General features: G+C 41.0%; 4 protein-coding genes across 4 annotated transcripts; 1 reads left to right on the top strand and 3 right to left on the bottom strand.

Moving 5' to 3' along the window:
• Positions 1-460: 460 nt before the first annotated feature.
• LOC119563074 (dynein light chain Tctex-type) lies at positions 461-1,328 on the top strand. The gene has a single exon (XM_037876289.1). It carries the CDS (start codon positions 650-652, stop codon positions 983-985), a length of 336 nt encoding a protein of 111 aa, XP_037732217.1. The 5' UTR covers positions 461-649; the 3' UTR covers positions 986-1,328.
• A 277-nt stretch (positions 1,329-1,605) lies between these two features.
• LOC119563073 lies at positions 1,606-3,040 on the bottom strand. Its single transcript, XM_037876288.1, has 3 exons — positions 2,900-3,040; positions 2,229-2,838; positions 1,606-2,171 (listed from the first exon to the last, which is right to left on the bottom strand). The coding sequence occupies exons 1-3, from the start codon at positions 2,964-2,966 to the stop codon at positions 1,694-1,696; spliced, it is 1,155 nt and encodes a 384-aa protein (XP_037732216.1). The 5' UTR covers positions 2,967-3,040; the 3' UTR covers positions 1,606-1,693.
• Positions 3,041-3,396: 356 nt separating this feature from the next.
• On the bottom strand, positions 3,397-4,615 carry LOC119562879. Its single transcript, XM_037875994.1, has 3 exons — positions 3,939-4,615; positions 3,585-3,739; positions 3,397-3,527 (listed from the first exon to the last, which is right to left on the bottom strand). The coding sequence occupies exons 1-3, from the start codon at positions 4,369-4,371 to the stop codon at positions 3,447-3,449; spliced, it is 669 nt and encodes a 222-aa protein (XP_037731922.1). The 5' UTR covers positions 4,372-4,615; the 3' UTR covers positions 3,397-3,446.
• Positions 4,616-4,836: 221 nt separating this feature from the next.
• On the bottom strand, positions 4,837-18,152 carry LOC119555263 (serine/threonine-protein kinase D1). The gene is made up of 8 exons (XM_037866570.1): positions 17,919-18,152; positions 11,892-12,433; positions 10,296-10,440; positions 9,469-9,606; positions 9,193-9,395; positions 7,364-8,351; positions 6,184-6,921; positions 4,837-5,587 (listed from the first exon to the last, which is right to left on the bottom strand). Exons 2-8 carry the CDS (start codon positions 12,015-12,017, stop codon positions 5,391-5,393), a joined length of 2,535 nt encoding a protein of 844 aa, XP_037722498.1. The 5' UTR covers positions 12,018-12,433; positions 17,919-18,152; the 3' UTR covers positions 4,837-5,390.
• Positions 18,153-19,968: the final 1,816 nt, after the last annotated feature.

The raw sequence follows: 19,968 nt of genomic DNA, 5'->3' as shown, positions 1-19,968 counted from the left end.
GGCCCTATTTAGTTTTTAATAGATGTCACATTTTTTTAGGAACTTAATATACTACCTTCTAAATTTTACATTTTAAAGTTGAAAATATGCCAAGAAAATCTAAATATATGTTAATTTATTTGATTTTTAGTTGAAAAATACTTTATCAAATAATAATTGTAATACTCTGGTTTTCAGTTATACCAAGCTTAGAGCCTTTCAATTTCCAAGTGAATTTTTATGAAATTAGTCGACATTTCCCTTTGCAATGAGTTAAGTGGCGGTTAAATACATCTTTAAATGAAAAGAATACCAGTAATAGGTGTCAAATTGCAATATTTTTAATTATATTAAAACTTGAGGTTCGATAAAAAAAACTGTGGGGGTGTGCAGTGGCTATAATCGCCCGCGATGTGACCGTTTTTCCAGGTAAGTTCCCGCCCAGTCTGCCCACATCATGACGCCCCGAAAATACTGACAAATAAAACCCAAGTAGGCTTCGCACATCCCTTCGAAAAAAAAACTCCCGACATATTTTATTTCGCCTATCCAAACGCCGCCGACGAACGCAAAAACGCGCGCACATCTACAAGGACAACAACAAGGACCATAGCCATAGAATAATATATTTTTGACCAGCTGTCGGAACAATTAAATCGAAGCTGTGAAAATGGATGACTCACGCGAAGAAAGCCAGTTCATTGTGGACGACGTGAGCAAGACGATTAAGGAGGCCATCGAGACGACCATCGGTGGCAATGCCTATCAGCACGACAAGGTGAACAACTGGACCGGCCAGGTGGTGGAGAACTGCCTCACGGTCCTTACCAAGGAGCAGAAGCCCTACAAGTACATAGTGACCGCCATGATCATGCAGAAGAACGGGGCGGGATTGCACACTGCCAGCTCCTGCTACTGGAACAACGACACCGACGGATCCTGCACTGTGCGCTGGGAGAACAAGACCATGTACTGCATCGTTTCGGTCTTCGGACTAGCCGTTTAGAGAGGAGATTACGGAGGATACTAGAAGGATTCGGGACTCGAACTGAAGGAGGACTCCCGTCGCGGGGCATCACCCGGGACTTGGGGAATCAATAATAGCAACTAACTGATAAGGGGGAGGGATTAACAAGATTGCCGTCGTACACACTCTACACAGAACTACACACATACCCAATTTGATCGGCCATCCTGCTGCTAGGACAAAATTAATTATGGTATTACACCGGAAAACAATGTTGTTTCCAAGCAGCTGCCAGCAACTATTAGTTGCCAGAGTGCGCGCCTAATGTTATTCTTGATTTTCAATCTAAAAACTAAATAAAAATGTCAAAAAGTGTAATGAATTTGGTGGTTGCTTAAGTATTTGATAGTCCTGGTGAAATTTCCAGTTTCCATGGCAGCTATTTAATTAAAATCGATTATATATATCGTGGAGTTTGTTATTTAGGCAATATAAAACTATACAATGTGGCCATAATTGGGCAGAAACAGCATAAAAATGGTTTCCGAATATTAAAGATACGACCATTCTCTAGATTGCTTCCCAGGATATTTCTTCCCGTTTGAATAAAGACCGCTTTTTCAGTGAGCGACAGCCAAGACCGATTCAAAATAGCAATATTCAGTACTTGTCTTAAATAAACTTTATTGACCCGCCTTCGGGTTTGTTAAATCGATGGCGGGCGCGGTGTCCTTGAAGATACTCCCTCTACTTCTTGCGTTGGAAGCGACGGCCCAACTTAAGTGCCGGTACTTTGCTGGGCAGGCGCAGGACCAGTGTGTCCGAGCGGGATTTGGGCAGGGCGTTCACAATGTGGGCGTACTGCTTGATTCGATCCTTGCTTGTGGCCAAGGCGCGGGACAGGACGTTAATGTCCACCTCGTACTTCTCGCTGATGAGCAGGGCCAACACAATGAAGTGTGTGAGTGCCTTTTCACTGCTGAAATTGGTGCGAGTTCCCCGTTTGGCCACATTGGGATCCGCGAAGCGATGGCGTATATCATTCTCAATCTTTTCCGTGATCCTCGAGAGTTCCTTACCCTGCATTTGCCGCGAACGAAGGGAAATCAGCGACTGCAGGGCGTCCATGTAGATGATAAGCTTGATGTGGAGGACGTCCTTCTTGGAGCTGACCGGTTTTTCCTGAATGCGGACCAAACAAGACTTGAGGTATTCCGATTTGATGCTGAAATGAAGAGATGTTTAGACCTCTATAGCATTTGTTTGGTATTAAACAACTTACGGGAGCGTCTGGGCCGGCGTCGAGAGCACCACCTTTGCCTCCTCGTCCAGCCGATCGAGCAGAGCTTTCGGGATCACATTTTCCACATCGTAGACGCTATCCAGCTCGGTGGCCTCCTTGTCGAACTTGGGCACAATGCTGGCCAGGTACTCTTCGTTGTTGACGGTCACATCCGCCAGCGTGTCTTCGTCCTCATCTTCGTTCTGCGCAACTGACTTGACTGTTTCATCCAGATCCTGTCGCACCACATCCACGTTGACCATCATCTGCTCGCGATTGTCCACGAATCGGGATGCCTTGCGTCCGCCGAACTCCTTGAGCAGCTTCTTGCTGGCGTGCTCCTTGCTCAACGTGGGAATCTTTTTGCCCTCGCGCTCCAGTTGCTTGTAAATGTGATTGGACATCAGTGCCTGTTGCACGGGTACGATTTGAACTTTGTTGGTGGACTTATTCCTCACGGCGATATAGAAGTCGACATCCTGGCTATCCTGCAGGTCTCCTGTGTACACATGGTCACCGGCCTCCAGCACAGCCTTCCTTTTGCGATCCGTAGTGCTCTCAACGGCGTAATATTCCTCGTTGCCCAAGAAGCACCCATTCTGAAATTTCACTAAGGATGATGGAATGTTTAGTTATTGTTGTGCGGTATATAACGAAATTTCATTGCTTACTCCGGGTGGACAGAATATCGTTCTTTTGGTGAAAGCACGCGGCCTCTACTTCTGCTTCATCTTCCATTTTAATAAGGTTTTTTTTATATTTATATTCGGAGGTGTTTTAAAAACAATTCAAACGTTGCACGTGGAAAGTAAAACAGCTGCTCACAGGTGAGTGCAGACATAAGCTAAGTGCTGTAAGAGGTTAGTACAGATCTATCGATAGTCATCGATACTTGATCTAATTTTTGAATATACCATCAACGGTCAACTACAGTTAATTATTGATGGAAAATAAATCTTAATGGAAGGATAATATTCAAACATTTTTCATCAATATTTTGCTAAAAAAAAATAAGAGAACATAAAACATGTTATTTATTTATTGTACTCTGTTGCCAAAAGTTTAAAACTTAAGGTACAGGGAGGAATCGGCCATAGTTGCTAAGACTTTCGGCCGATAAAACATGTTATTTAATTAGTTAAATATATCAAATAAATTTATTCTTATTTCAGCATTAAAACTAGGGTTTTAGAAATATATGTAGTTCAAAGAAATATTTTATGGACGTCTGGCGGCTTCTGGGGCGAAGGTGAAACCGGAAAGTGTATAATGCTTGCTTTTGACAATCTTCACCACTTGCTGCAATTATTAAATATATATAGTGATTTCCAAGAAGTAATTCCTTGTGCAACGTACCATAACCAGTTTTATGAGGAAAACGGCAAATGTCAAGAAGTTGATGCTCATGAGTGCCGCCTCAGGTGGGAAATCTATACTCGAATCATCCAGTAGACCACGTCGACGTCGCCTTTTTCGCTCCGGTGGCTGCCAAAGAACCGCAAACTGTTGCTCTGTTTGAAAAAAAGTTATAAATAAATATTATAAAAACTAATTTAAGAACGTATGCCTATAAAAAAAGTACTCAAAAAATATAGAGATGTTTAAAAATAAAATAATTTTAGAAAACTAGACCTAATATTGATAACTTGCTAGCATTCTTTCATCGATTCTAAAAAAATATATAACTTTCAAAGTCTTATTTGAACTTACCTATTAATCGCATAAGATTATCTCGTAGATTTTGTAAGAGCTTTATCTTTTTTCCGAATGTTAGGCCTGATTTCTTTATCCAGGTGTTCTTCATGGTTTTGAGGAATTTGAAAAACCCTTGTATACTGGGAGCCTCCAGTTCCTCTTCTTCCACTGGCTGCTCTGTGGTCTCCTCCTCTTCCTCCGATTCCTGACCTGAATTTTCGGGCGGATTGGAAGAATGTTTCCTGGAGGTGGTCTCCACATTTGGGGTCACCACAACTACGCCTACGGAGGGTGCCTTGGTGGAGCTGACCATCAGGGGATTGTTGATACCAAATCTTTCCCGCTGATACTCCAACCAGGCGGCACTGGGCGTGGTAAAGTCATTTCCCTGCTGACTGATCCTGGGCAGAATCACCAGAATGAAACACTTAACCACAAAATAAAGCATCTTGTCTGTTGGTTAGTTGGTAAAGAACTGCTGGGAAGTGTGGATAAAGTCTTCTGAGAAAGGTGTCAGCCGTTGCAGGCCAGTGATTTGTGGATACGGTTTAGCACGTTAAAACGCAGAACATCCATGTGGGTGACAAACGAACAGCCATGGACAAACAAATATTTAACTTTAAAATTGAAAGTCTTTCCAACTATCTTTTAAGGCCGATTTTTTGAACTGCTAAGGAATTTAATATATTTATTGTTTTCTATGTGAGCTGATTAAAAATCCGAAGAGATATTTCGAGAATACCAAACTTTGACTTTAAATAACATTAAAGTCCACATACTACAGTAGTACATACCTATAGCTATAGATATAATAGTCATACCTGAATTGTGTAGAAATAATATCTTATTAACTTACATTATTCTTACCTATTTTCCCGCCCACGACTGTAAATAAAAGAGTTAGGTGCACCGCTTAATTGTCAAGCGTTATTTATTCAGCTATATTTTCTCTGCCATTCGTTTGGTTGGTGTTTCTTCTGTACCTTATGGCCATTGGTTCTAAACTGGATCTGAGCTTCACAGTTTCTTCTGGGTTTTTTGTTTTTTTTTTTGTTGTATATTAAGTAGTTATTCATAAGAGTTGCCTTTAGGTGGTTAACGAATTAAAGCTATCGACTAATTTTGATTCTAGAGAAAAATTTAGCACACAGAGTTGTAGGTAAGTTAGAATAATTCATTTGTGTTTAGCGTTTATCGAAAAGCGAGTTAGAGGAGATGGGATAAACTTATGGGCTAGGCAATAGGGTTGTACTGCTATTTGATGTGCCGGCAAAGGTGGAACCGCATCCATTTCAGGGCCCTGTCGCTCATCGCCTCCGATTTGGGCGAGTGGCCGCAATCCGACAGCCGATGGCATCCGGCACAGTCCGCCGGAGATGGACGATAGCTCTCGGTGGTGGAGGTGGTGGTGGTGCAGCCCATTATCTCGGTGGTGCTCTCGAGGATCGCGTCGGGTTCACAGGCAGGTCACATGTCGCCCGCACAGTCCCAGCGCAGGTCGTCCGCCTCGTGGGTCAGGTACCGCCCGCCACCCACCTGGGTCTCCAGGGTCCGGAGGTCGCGGTACGTCTGCTTGTCCTGCAGCCAATAGTGCAGCAGACTCTTGTCCACCGTGTACCGCTTGCGCTGCTTCACCTGCAGCAGGTTGTTGATCAGATCAATGGCTGAAAAAAGGAGAAAATTACTAATCTTATACAAATTATATTTAAAAATTTCAAGATAACCAGTAATATTTTCCGCAAATAATTAAAATAATTTGTTACGGTTGACTTTTATTATAAAAGTCTATGGATAAAATAGTATTAAATGCATCTATAAAATGCATCAAAAAAAACCATCTTGCAATTTTAGGAATATTGTATCAATATGAAGCAAATATTTATACTTAAGAGACTTTAAAATAAACTGTTATTATCGGTCCCTGAAAAATAGCACTCTTAGATGTCACCTTATTATATAAAGGATTTTCTTCTAAACATGTATTTATTTATTTTCCGGTAATATGCTTTTATAAGAAGTTCTTTTATTGTTTATAGTTTAACAAATAAAACATGTTATATAATATTAAGAGGGAAATTTCCCGGTTTTGAAATTCAATCTACAATATATTGAAAATAAATAAAAAGGATACAACATTTTACAAATACTATTATGGACTTAACCAAAAAAATATTTGTTTCCCTCTAAATTAGGTTCACTAAGCTTCCAGATAATATAGTGTTTACACCCTGATAAGCTTTAAGTTAAAATAAGAACTCACCATTTGAGGAGATCTCCTTCCAGGGATTGGGTGGATACATGAAGGCCGCATTCTGAATCTGGTCGTTGATATCCTCCTCCTCGTTGAAGGGAAAAGTGCCGCTCAAGCTCACGTAGATTATAACGCCCACGCTCCACATGTCCAGCGATCGATTGTAGCCCTTGTTCCGGAGCACCTCCGGTGCCAAATAGGCCGGAGTGCCGACCACCGATCGCCGGAAGGACTTCTCGCCGATGATCCGAGCGTAGCCAAAGTCACAGAGCTTCACCTGCGGAAATTCGGCGTCCGAGGAGAGCAGGACATTCTCGGGCTTCAGATCGCAGTGGACGATATTTTGCGAGTGCAGGTACTTGAGGGCGATCAGGATCTGGGTAATGAGGAACTTGGTTACCCGCTCGCTCAGCCGGCCCCTGGCATGCGAGAGGATCATCTCCAGCATGTCGCCCTTGAGCTTCTCCATCACCACGAAAATCCTCTCGGGGGTCTCGAACATCCGCTCGAGATTGACGACGCCGCAGTGCGAGATGTTCTGCAGGATGGCCACTTCGTTCTTTAGCTGCGCCTCCTGTTTGGTGGGAAAGCGGAGCTTGTCGATCACCTTGATGGCCACCTCACGCTGCGTCTTTTTGTGGACTCCACCGTAGACCACGCCAAATTGTCCGGATCCAAGAACCTCATCCGGAAAGATCTGGTACAACTGACCCATGTCCTGCACCTGCTCTTCCGATTCGCAGCATTCTGGAAATGGTAAAGCAAGGAAATTGAATTATACTGTGCAGATTGGTAATTATTAAGCTGGCTTTAAACGAAACAGCGGCAGTCTTTTGTTAAGTAGACTAGAAACAACTTAAAGAAAGAATCTAAAAGTCTTTCTGTTTCCATAAAGGTTTTTAGGAACTTATTATGAACTAAAAAATATTATTAACAGTGGCTCCAATCGACTTTAAACAGGCAGCTGCTGTGTCGTTTACAGTCATTTTAATAGAATCTATAACCGCTGTACTCACTGGAAACAACTTTTAAAAAGTGTTTAAATGTCTTTCCGTTTCCATATACATTTTAAGAAATGTATATGAAATTTAGTTTGAATTTAATATTATTAACAATGGTCTAAATCGACTTTATACATGCAGCTGCTGTTTACAGGGATTTTAAAGGGATATATTACCACAGTACTTACGGGTATTGTTGACGTGCATGAAGGCCTGTCGGATGCTGGTCTCCCAGCTCTTGGCGATGTCGCTTCCGATGCCGCTGTCCGGCGGAGGTAATCGGACGGCCTGCTCCTCCTTGGCGCCCACCTGCGGATCCTGTCCGACGAAGTAGCTGAGATTGGGCAAGCGCAGTTCGAAGCAGTAGTTGCTCTCCGGTCGAGGATCACCCAGATGACTCTCGATCGACAGGAGCTCCGCCAGCGGCAGCTCCTTGTGGTACTTGCTACCCTGTTCCGAGACGAAGAGTGTGATGGTCTTGGAGTCCAAGCGCCAGTAGTATCGCTTGACCGCCTTGTCCAGCGAGGTATAGTGCACCAGCCAGCCCTCCTTGAGCGCTTGACCGCCACGTTTCTTGGTGTGCTTGACGGACTGGACGATCCTCATCAGCGGGATATTGGCACTGGGCGACGAGGAGTTTGAGGATTGCGATTGCTCCGACTGGCCATCACTGCTGGACTTGCTCGTCTCACCACCACCGCCACCGCTGGAGTCGTCTCCCAATCCTCCGTTGACCAATTCGGGCGGTGAATTGTGGGCATTGGTCAGGGCTTTGGGGGCTTCCCTGGGTCGACCGGCCACCAGATTTACACCACCCATCGATGTGGCCGACTTGTACTTGCCATAGTCGCTGCCCTCGTCGCAATCGCTGTCGTCGAACTCCTCGCGGAAGAAGTTGTCCCGCTCCCGGGCTCCGGCCTGGATCTGCAGCTGGCTGAGCTGAGCCTCGCCCGTACAGTCGTGGGGCACCTTGTCCATGCACTTCTTGTGCGTGTTGTACTGACAGTCGCGGCACTGCAATCCCTGCTTGAAGAGTCCCTTCAGCAGCTTCTTGCACAGCTGGCACACCGTGGGTATTCCGTATGTGTGCACCATGAAGGTGTGCGGAATACGGAGCACCGTAGGTCCGTTCCGGCTGCCCGACGAATGGGTCCTCTGATGGCGACCGGGTATATTCTGGGGATTACAGAGGGAGCAGGGTGACTTAATTAGCAAATTGAGAGGCTCTGGAGATGGATTTGCGCAGGCTATTCCCTGCGGAGAAGACTCCTTTAATGGCGTTAATTGGGCAAAACTAATTTTCATAATTTGTCTGGCTAGCTAGCTACCTACCAAGCCTCTCTCCTTAATTTTCCCTTTCCGAGAACTTAAAATTACGATGATTGGCGAAAATTTCAGAGGTTTTGGATACACACAACAAATTCGATTTTTGTTAAATTAATATGAAATAAAACAAAAAATTGCTTTATATTCCTTAAAATATGATATATTTTAAGTTTCTATTAATTGGAATTAAAGCAAACTACTCTGAAACTGTAGGAAATCTTTGAAAACAGGATAACAGGATAAATACCAGAATAAATAACTTAGTTTTGGACCAATAGCAACATCACAAGAGAATTTCTCCTAGAAAAAATAAAGGGACTTTCCAATCATATCCATAATATCTTTAGCTTCCCCTTAACTTAGATGTGACTAGCATAACCAGACATTTAAAAAACCGCATTACCAATCCCCCTACGAGTATTCAAAAGAGTTAAGAAAGCAGTATAAAAGTTTATTAAAAAAAGCATGAAAATAATACAAAGTAAATGTGTGAGCCAAGTTAAGTACAATTTTAAATACTCGCAGGACAACCGGAAACTGTCAACCAACACCCTTGAAAAGCACACATACAAACAGACACTCGCATTCACACAGATACTATATACTAGATACTAGATGGAGGAGTACAAAAGGTGCTGTCAGGCTGTCAATTCTTAATAATATCATTCATAAGGTCCGACATGCGCTTTACCAGTGAGCTGCTCGAGTCGTTGCGTCCCGTTCCCGTTCCGGTTCCGGTTGAGTCCTCCGTGGAGACGAGCGACTGCTGGGAGCTGCCGGACGGACTGCGGGGCGTCTGGAGCGTGAAGGAGCGCCTCGAGGTGGCGTCATTCGAGCGGTTGCAGTTGTTCGGGATTTTCACCACGCACCGCTTGTGATAGTTCTGACCGCATCCTGTGGGTGGCAAGGATTCGGTTGAGGATTACTGGGGGCTATCCCTTACTCTTCTTGTATATGTGTCACATACCATCGCACTTGAGGCCCTGGCGCACCAGACCGAACAGCATCTCGCCGCAGAAATCACAGAAGGTCGGTCCCTTGTAGGAATGCACATTCAGGCTGTGGGGCTTGAGGGTCGGCATCTCGGAGGTCGGATACAGTATGGCTACAGGGAGAGAAATATGTAGATATATTATATACTATACTACAATTTTAGGTGGATATCCTTCATCAACTCAAAAATGTTTTTACATGTTCTTCAACATTTCGTGTTTTTAGATATTATACAAATTTAGGAACAAATAATAAACACTTTCTTCCCCAGCAGTTTAAATAATTAGGACAACAGCAATTTTAAAGAACATTTATAGGAACTATATATATTTTTTTTCTTAGAGTTTTAATATAATATTTAAGCTTTGAGTTTAATTTTTTAATGGGAAATGTATTGTTGACTTGCTTTAATCTAAAAAGCTAGAATTCATATAAGGAACATGTGTACTTTATGGTAATTATATCCGAGAACTATGGGCATTAACTTTTTACTAGACAATTTCCTGTTATTGACAGTCTAAATACATTTAATGATTCTGTATTTCAAATTAATTATTAATTTAAAAACATTTATCGTAATAAACATTCTGTAATCTATATATTCAGCACAGAAAATCAAAACTAATTGGTTGACGATGATTGTTGAGAATTCCGTAGTGTTGCCAAAGTTTCTATGGTATTTGAAAGGTCACCCTTTTGAAATGTATGAATTTGATGGGTGATGTCGAAGAATGTTTTCCTCTGATATGTGATTGAAGTGTGTGAAATTCTAAAGACCCGGATTGTGGGTGGGCTACTTACGACTGGCTGTCAGCACGATTTCCACGAGGGTCTCGTCCACCACCTCCGCTGCCGAGTTGATGATGTGCAGCACATTCGGGGTGCTGTAATCGTGGACGAAGAGCAGAATGCGTTCCGACAGATACGTCAGTCCGCTGTCCGGTATCTGAAATGGCCAACGGAATAGAATGTGAGCCCATTTGCGATGTTCGGCTTCGTTTAACGCTTATTTTTGCATAGGGCGACCCATTATCATATCATATTCGTATCTTAATTGATTGCCTGATAAGATCCAGGCTGCCATATGCACAAAATTTCGTATTGATTTCAATTGATACGGAGGGAACCACTGTGGAATCTAACATGTTTGCTTTCGGTCGACATAGTTGCAAATACCCTTACAAATTGGAAAAAAATACTGTTCTATATGTTGAGATAGGTTATTCTGTTTATCATAATAAATGTATTTTCCCAAGAAATCGTTTCATGCCATTGTATGACTTGATGAAATGCCTGCTTTACTGGAGTTAGTTGCTAGGGCCCACTGACTGTCATGATGGATATCTATGTGGCTCATAAGGGTCCACCAGTCCTAGATCCTGTACAAACCAAATTAACCATTCACTGCTTACACACCCCCTCCTGGCCAAAGTTATACGCACTTCGAGGTGGATATCCCATGGATGGCGGGGAACCGGACGGAAGGAGTCGTGCCAGAAGCAGCTGTCGTCGGCAGTGGATGGTTATGGAGCTACGGAACACCACCAGTTGCGGCCTGGTTAATTGAATTGGCCATGGTTAGCTGGATGGGAGGGAAACAGGCCATGCGGAAACGAGTCCATGCCTATGTAACTTGGACTTACTTAATGAAATAAAGCAATTATTGGGCACACATACATTTATTAATCCGCCCTTGCTCTGTGCTGTTTTTCTTCTATGTGCCTGTTAGAGGTACACTGGTAAGTAGCCCACTTCTTATAAAGGTTAAATGTGAAAAAACATATATTTGGTAGAATCGTAACAGCATATTTAACTTGAATTCCTACTGTTTTGATTCTCAGAATTGAAATGCATTTTTAACCAATATTCTCTTTCGTGACTTTTTAAATAGGAAGTACCACTGTAAACTTATTGGCTAACTGCACCGTATGTTGACATGACCGCCTTTCGACTTTCGTTCAAATATTCTACGATTGTCATGTTTACTGGACTCCTTGCATAATTACCCGAATGCCAAAAAGGGCCACCACATATTGACCTCCTTAGATACTTTTCGGTAGTAAAAGGGTCTTTCTGCATACAATATAATTATACTGTTCTATATACTACTATTAAATATTCTACTGTACAATAGGGAATTCAAGTTACCTTAAGAATCTAGTTCGGTATGATAATGGTTTGTGTATATCTTTTTCAAAGGTGTGTTAATATCTTAGATAGGAACTAATAAAGTAGTATACTTTCTTAGAAACACTCGAAAAATTAATGTTTTGATGTGTTATTTACCCAAGAGACATGATTTATATATAATAGTAGACATAGAAATAGAAAATACTATCGATGATTTAGCTGTTCTTAACCCTATATACAAAGGGGATTCCTTATCGCTGCTCTTACCTTTGTGTTGATGAAGTCACAGGCCAGATCCTTGAGCGTTTTGAGGGTGAGGGCGTTGGCGGGAACGCAGACTGCATCGCGGACGCTGCCGAACTGGAAAAGGAATGTGACTTCGGGACCCTCCATTATAACGGGAACGCTGCCGACGCCGCTGCCGACGCTGGCTGCGCTGCTGCCGTTGGAGGTGCTGTGGTTTCGTTGGGCCAGGATTGCAGTGGTTCGGGCGGTCCCCCTCTTTCAGGGAGGTCCTGTGTCCCCAGATCCAATAAAATTCCTTCCCGTCCCTTTCCTTTTCCGCTTGGCCTGCAGTGATTTCTCGAGGTTTTCCACCACCCCAGAGTTGTTATTGCAAAATGCCAAGGACGAACGTAAGTTTAGTGCTGCTCCTGCCACCGCAGTCCTTATTGCAGCTCTCTGTTTTGGCTGCGGTTCAGAGTCGGCTTGTGGTTCAAGGGTTCCAGTCGGTCACGGCTCTATATGTCCAGGAGAGATATAAACCAGATTTGACACCACACACACCGCCTCTGGGTCATGAAAACTAACTGCAACGATATGAAATGTTGGGGTAAGTTTTGGGATTGACAATGAATGCACTTTAGTCAGTGACTGAAGTTATAGAAATGGATGAACTTTAATCGGTTTCAGAAATATCGAGCAGAAAGAGATGACTTATAGGTATTTTTTTAGGCTTATAGCGGAAGGTACTAAGAAATAATATATTACCAATAATAACTTTCTAAATAATATATTTCATGTTCCTATACCTTATAAACAAATACCGAGTGTCTCTATCTCAAAACAAATTAGAAACAGTTCTAGTACTAGAATTGGAATTGTGATATCCAATTATATTTATCTACTGTGTGAGGACTAGTAAGTTAGGTCATGGAACGTGTATCACTGAGACAATGGGGCCATAAATAATACGGCAATCGATTCCCCGATTCAACAGCCATTACGTAGCCCTCGGCCCGATTGGCCATATGTATACTGTCATTATATTTATATACAAAAAACTGGTTGCTAATTGTGATGAGAAAAACTAGAAAGATAAGATCGCTCTGGGAAACTGACGGGGCGATTTGAATTCTTTCCAATTATTTTGAAGTGCCCTGCCTGTTTGTGACCCATTTATGGAGTGTGTGCGAGGCATTAAAAAATAATTAAAAAATCATGACGGAAAATATGTGCTGGCCATGAAAGGAATGCCAAGATATGTGAAAGAAAGGGAGAGAAAAATTATAAAAAAAAAGGAAGAACAACAAAACGAAAGCCAAGAAAGAGACTTCGGAGAGCGGCAGCCAGGCCAAGCAACTTTCTAAATTTGTATCTCGGCTTTTTTCTTTCTGGATTTTCGTTGTTGTTTTTTAAGTAGGTGTATCAGTCAAAAGTCGCAGCTGGGAGCTGAGTGCGTTTTGAATTTCAATTGAAGTGGTTTGGCGGGGGGTGTGGGTCTGTTTTTCCAGGCATCTGGAAGCGGAGGCTGGCTCCAAAGTCTTCAAGTGTTTGGCACCAAAAAAAAATATATATATATATATAAAAGATACCATCAACGAGAAATAGCCGAAATTGGAGCAGAAGCACAAGCACAGGCAAATGACGCAGCGCAGAGGCCTAAAGTCAAGGCTAAAACACGTACGCACTTGGATATTAAGATACTTGATGGTATCCAAGAGATATATATTTGACATTTACATAACAACACAACGCACAAGCAACAAGCTGGCCTCTCGGCAAATTTCAGTTAATAATTAATTAGGCAAATACACACACTTTTGAGGGCCTTTTCACCGCCTTGCATCCGATGGATGCCACTTGGCCATGGTGACTAAGCCGAATTCTTGCTCTTGCCTCGCTTTTTACTGCTCCACTCAACCACCGGTCTTAGGTCCCCCTGCTTTTCTAGCCGTGGCCGTTGTTGTTGTCTATTATTCTATGCGCTGCAATTTGATGTCACTGCCATCGTCGCCGCGGCACGTTCTGAGTTTGTTAAGCCAAAAGAGCAACTGACTTGGCCAACTGACTGGCAAAGCTGCCGACGATGCCGGAGACCCAGTCCCCGGCCCAGTCTCAGTCCCATTCCCATTTCCATTCCCCTTTCGAGACCCAGACACAAAGCCCCAACAACAGCCCCAACGCGAACCCAAACCCAAACTCAAACTCAGACCCAGTAGCTAGTAGCCAGCGCAAAAGCAACTCAAAACCCGTTTTGCGGCACTGAGAAAAAGATCTTATAAAAGAAATCATAAAGGAACTTCCAAAACTTAACACCTAAGAACAGCTTAATATCCGTAAACATTTTTGGAGACCCATTTTTTATTTTTTTGTAAAAGGAATAACATTCCTGTCACATTCCATTTTAGTTTAAAAACTTAGTTTCGTATTTACCAATATATTACAATATATTTAGCATATTCCATGGTTTAAATGAAAGTCAAAACTACCTAACTCCAATTCCAAAACATTAAGAAAATATATATATATTTACAGAGCTACCAGCCTTTCATTTTAAAAATAATGTATGTTTAAAACTCTATTCGTTTTAATTCTGTTCATCAATCATTTCTAAGTTAAAATGTAGTATAAAATTCAATTAAAGTTTTAAATTTGTCTTAAAATATTGTTCCTACAGACATGCTTTTGTTTTTTACTGACTAAGTAAATTTTGGATAATTACAAAATAATTAAATATAAAAGATTTATTTTCTTTTGTTTCTACAGTTCAAACAATCAATATTCTCAATTAGTTTGAAAAAGACAGAAGTACATATTTTTTGTCAGTGTAGACAAATGTATGGAGAAAGAGAAGGCCAGAGCAAAATAGAGGGAGATGGGGACAGAGCGAGAGAGAGAGGGAGAGTGAGAGACCGGGGCGTGTGTGAGTGTGAGCCATGAACCAAAGCACTCGACCCGGCATAGTCTTACCCCCCTCCCCCTTTTCCCCTTCATTTGTTGCCCAGTTTGTTTGTTTCCTTTGTTTGTTTGTTGTAACGGCCGCACTCTCCAATTTCCCCCGCCTCACTTTTCCCACTCTTCCTCCCCCCAGAGGGCTTTCTCCCCCCCCTCGTTCTACGCTTCAGTTTCTGCACTCTTTCTCCGCTTTGAGCGCGCCCATTTAGCGCCCATTTTCTTCGCTCGCTGTCATTGTCAAGGCTGTGCGAGAAAACTACCTGTGGGGTGGTGGGGGGCTTTTTGGGTGGTGCTGGGCCCCCTAGCCTGCGGCTTGATAAGCGATTTTCCCGTTACCGTTAGCCGGTGCCAGGGCCAAGGTGATTTCCTTTCACAGTGACAAGCAAAAGTTGTGCCAAGTGTGCAGATGTGAGTGTGTGATTACAAAAATATTCGATTTTTCTTAACAATACCCTAAGAGAATGGAAGTAAAAGTGAACTTTATAATCACATTTACTTTGTAAGAAAGACGGCTTACGTCGGTAAGTTAACGAATGAAAACCCTTAAGATTTTCACAGAAATATCTGCTAGAAAAACCCAAATATTAAAAAATTCCATCGTTTCCTTCAATTCTACCGAATATTATTTGCTTCTCTTTCATTTCCAAATATAAGATTTTTTATAGAACTACGTCAAAAAATATTTCCCAATTCTTGAGTCATACATATGTTCATAATTATCTGTAACAGAATCAAAATGTAACACATGTTGTTCCACTTTATTTATTAAATAATGGAATAAATTGGCTGCAGAGTTGCCAAAACGAAAATAATTGGGTCATGTACTTGAAAATTGTATATGTATTTTGTGTGTTTTGTCTAAAAATATTTTTTTCCGTTATTTATATACATTACACTTTATGGTTTAATTAGGCATATTCGATTTTTTGCACATTGGCCAATATATATTTATTGCTGCTAATCAATTTTGAACTAAATAATGACCAAATCAAATAAGAGCAGCAAATAAATTGCAAGCAATTAAGTTACGTTTTCTTTAGAATCAGTTCAAAATACATTTTACTCAGAATTTGGTTTGTTATTCGAATGATATGTTAATATTTTTGGAAAAAATTCTTAGATTTTAAATGGATCAATAAATTAGAGTTGTTCATGCCAAGAACGCTTAACAAATTTCAGTTCCCTAATATCGTTAAACAAACAACAAGTGTTTTCTTTAGTTTTGTGAAAATAAATTGCAACATTTTTGTTTCGGAACTTTGTCGAATTATGATAGTATTGTTTACGCAGACATCTCCAGTTGGAAATCATAGAACGGCCTTTTCTCATGGGTTTTAATATTTGCCCCCTATCGGTTATCGGATGGTTTTTTTTCGGAGCTTGGGCCATCCGCACTCACATGTTTATTTGTTGGAATATTATTAGAATTCTCGATTCATGTGAAACAACAAACAAAGCGAAATAATATGCAAATAGGCAAAGCCGACGCAAAAGTCGCGCGCTCTTTTCTGATAAGAAAATCGAATGAGACGGGGCTACGGGGCGCGATAGGGAGGGGTCTTTCGCATGGCATCATCATTATCATCGATAGATAATTAGCAAGGTGATAATAATTCCGAGCTGAGAGCGAAAGCGAGATCGAGATGCGATGATGATGCCACGACAAGTTCAAATTCCACTGGGGGTGGAGCCCAAGTAAATCCTCTGCAGTGCAAAAAAAATACTTAATCTAGGTATTAAGATTTTTAAACTGGGTCTAGTCTTTTGAAGTCGAATTGGTTACGGTTCGGAAACCATTTTTAGATAATAATACTTGGTTTCTAAGTACAAATTCACTTTAAAACCTATCTTAGAAAGTACTATAAATCTTGTTTTGTGAAATCTACAGAGAACTGGATGCGATAATGACTCAAGTTAATTGGTATTCCATCTCAATTAGAGCTTGAAAACATTTTTTAGATAGTAATATTTGGTTCGGAAGTACAAATACATATTGAAACCTATCTTAGAAACTATTATATTTCTTTCTGTGTCAAATCTCCAGAGAACTAGATGCGATAATGGCACCAGCTTAATGGTATTCCATGTTAAGTGTGTGTGCCACAGGCTGACGCACCGGCCATAAATACGAAGGCCAAGGAACAACTCGAATGTGTTTTTGTTTGTTTTTCCAGCTCAAGTGCCTGGCGGACTCCGAAATGGGAGGTTTTCCGCCCGGCCAAAGGAGAAAATAAATATTAACGGGCGCGGGCGCAGACAAACATTTGCATTGAAGCGTGGCAGGACAATGGTACAGTGCATACTCGATAAGTATAGCTTACAGAAAAATAATACAATCATTTGCGTTCAGGAAACATTAGGGATTAAATTTAGAAAGGGAGAATAGGTAACCTTTTACAAGAAATATTTAGTATGAAATTATGTTATAAAAGGTAAACTCATAAATTAAATTAATATTTTTATGGAATATTACATTTTATCCAATACAGTTTTGGATCTATTTAATACGTTTTCCGTAGTTAATTCCTTATTAATTTTTCTACTCTGTATTTGTATTGTCCAAGAGCGACTAGTCTTATTGATTTATTTAAGAATATGCACAGTGATAGATATTTAGCACTACCAGAGTGGAAAAGGACCTCCTCCATTCTCATTCCCACTTAATAAGCAGTTACCCTGTATTTATCAATATATTTACCATACCATTCGCATACTTTGCATGCTATGATTAAATTTTTGGTGTGTAGTAATTACATGCATTAAAGACAAACCACCACTTTGCCAACTTACGACCAACAACAAAACGTGGCAATTTGGCAAAAAAGGCACTCCACTCCACTTATGCACAGTATGATATAATAACAGGAAGCTCGGAAAACTGCGAAGGAGTCGACTGTGACACTTAATTTTTAATGTTTCTCGGGGAAATTTCATATCGTTTAATTTGTTTTCAGCTGGCGTCACTCGACGGCGACTTTCCGTCGATTATTTTTTACACTCATTTAAGATGCAACACTTGGCGAGCATAGTGTATATATATAGACTTGTTGAAAATGTGTTGCAATTAATTTGAATAATTAATATGCACACGGACAGGGGCTAGATACAAACACACACCTTTGCTCGTGCCCCATTTCCCTAGGCGCTTTCCTTAGAATTTTCAATATTTGTTTGCCGTTTCTCTCTCTGTGTGTGTGTGTGTGTCGTAGTAATTTCTTATTTTTTTTCTTTTCGTGATTTTTTTATTTGTGTGGCAGCATCGTGGAAATGTCCACGTTGCGCTGATTTTGTCGTTTAGGCCAACGAGAAAATTTCGCCCGTTTGCACTTCGCCTCGACCGCCGCGCAACTGAAGCGAAATTCTCAAAAGCGGCCAGCAGCAATCGCAAACAAATCAGCAACAACGGCAGAAAAGCAAAATCCAAATGGAATTCCCGAGCTCAACTCAACTCTCGATTTCGGACTCGGGTTTATTCTCTCTCTTCCTTCTAAATTCCGCAGAGATTCTCTCAGAATTCGAATCCAAGTTTCTTGGGATGCTGAATTTCAAATACCCCATCACTTCTCACATTTTATGCGTTCTTGACGCGCTTCCTCCAATTGATTCTATTTTATTTTGGCTTTCCCATTGTTTATTTACTCTTCTCAGTTTCGGTTGGGCGTTTGTTTACAATCTGAAATCCGCGGCAGAGGTGAAAGCCATGGTCGAGAAGCTTTCTCACAGGTGTCTTAAAAGCTTGGGAGTTGTAACGAAGAGAAATGGGCCTAGGTTCTCGAAAAAGAGATTGTGTAAAGCTAAGAGCTGGCAGGGTTGACAGGTTACCAAAATCCTAGAAATTCCTATAGTATTACTTACAAGAAAATAAAAATGTAACAACAATTTAGCGAGCTATGGAAAATTTCTGGACGGGCCTCGAAAGCAGCATACCTTTCCACAGAATCTATATCATCAACTTTAAAATCAAACACTTATAACTTTTTCTTATAACTTATAATATACCTAAACATTATTATTTTACAAGGATACTTTGGAAAGATATATTGTATTTATAGTAGTTTTTAAATACATACTTTTGAAATATTACATCTTCAGTATGTTTACGTATACGTAATATTAAAAGTCTTATAAAATCCAAATAAGCATCAAATAAAGAGCAGTCGAAACTTAAGAGATAAGCATGCCCATCAAAGAGAGTCAAGTGAGTGGGCTTTTAATGGGCCACTGTTGCTCCCCAAAAGCTCTATTCTGCACTGAAAAAAATATCGCAGAATAACTACAATATTTTTAATGCAAGCACATGGTACACCGGAGGCCAGTCGCCTTTAGAGCTCCGGGAAACCCCCTTTTGGCGGCCGAATTGAAGCGCGTAAACTGCATATTACGGTAACATGCCGCTGCGGAAAGGTAACCGGAAACGTAAAGCTTTTTGCCAGCAACGTAATCGCTTTGCCACGCTAAGAGCTTTTCATTTCGCAGCGTCAGAGAAATGGGGAAAATGGGCGGAAAGAAACTGGGCCAGTCAAACGAAGGAACTCCGAAAAGGGAAGCCTGAAATTGCTCTAGCAACACATGGCGCTTACCCCGCCCGGAAAAGTCGAGGGGGATGGGAGTTTGGGGGAGAAGGGTGAATGTAGGTGGTGGGAGGTGGGAGGCCATTTTTCCAAATGGGGGAGGCTGGCTTTTGTTGTTGGGACTGTGCCGCCTGCCAACTGACAACAAAAGCGTCGCACGTAATATAATAAAGAGATTTTCCATAGCATACAAAGCGGGGCTGCGTCGAGACAGTTGCATGTGTCCTTCTACACAGAGAAATATTTTGATATAATATAATATAAAATATAATAACATATTCAAGTTTTAATTTCAAGTTCGGTAAACTTATTTAATATTAGATAAAGACTTTTACTTAAATTAAAGCGAATCCAAATAGAAAATTCTTACCAACACCTCAACCATTAGAACTTAAAAGTAATAACCGATGCTTCAATTTTAATTCAACACTACAAATAAAATTTATATTTTATTTATCATTTCTAAACTTTTTTCATTTTATCACCATTCCGTTTATAATATTTTTTCATGATTTAATTATGATTATAGCAAGCTAGCTTAATTTGTGTTTAATCTTATCTTGATCCTACAAAATTAGACACCAAAGAACCTACAT

This window comes from Drosophila subpulchrella, chromosome 3R, assembly GCF_014743375.2.
Source record: "Drosophila subpulchrella strain 33 F10 #4 breed RU33 chromosome 3R, RU_Dsub_v1.1 Primary Assembly, whole genome shotgun sequence".
Classification (NCBI taxonomy): Eukaryota; Metazoa; Arthropoda; class Insecta; order Diptera; family Drosophilidae; genus Drosophila; species Drosophila subpulchrella.
Note: the sequence above shows the minus strand (reverse complement) of the source record. Positions and strands in the feature narration are given on the sequence as shown.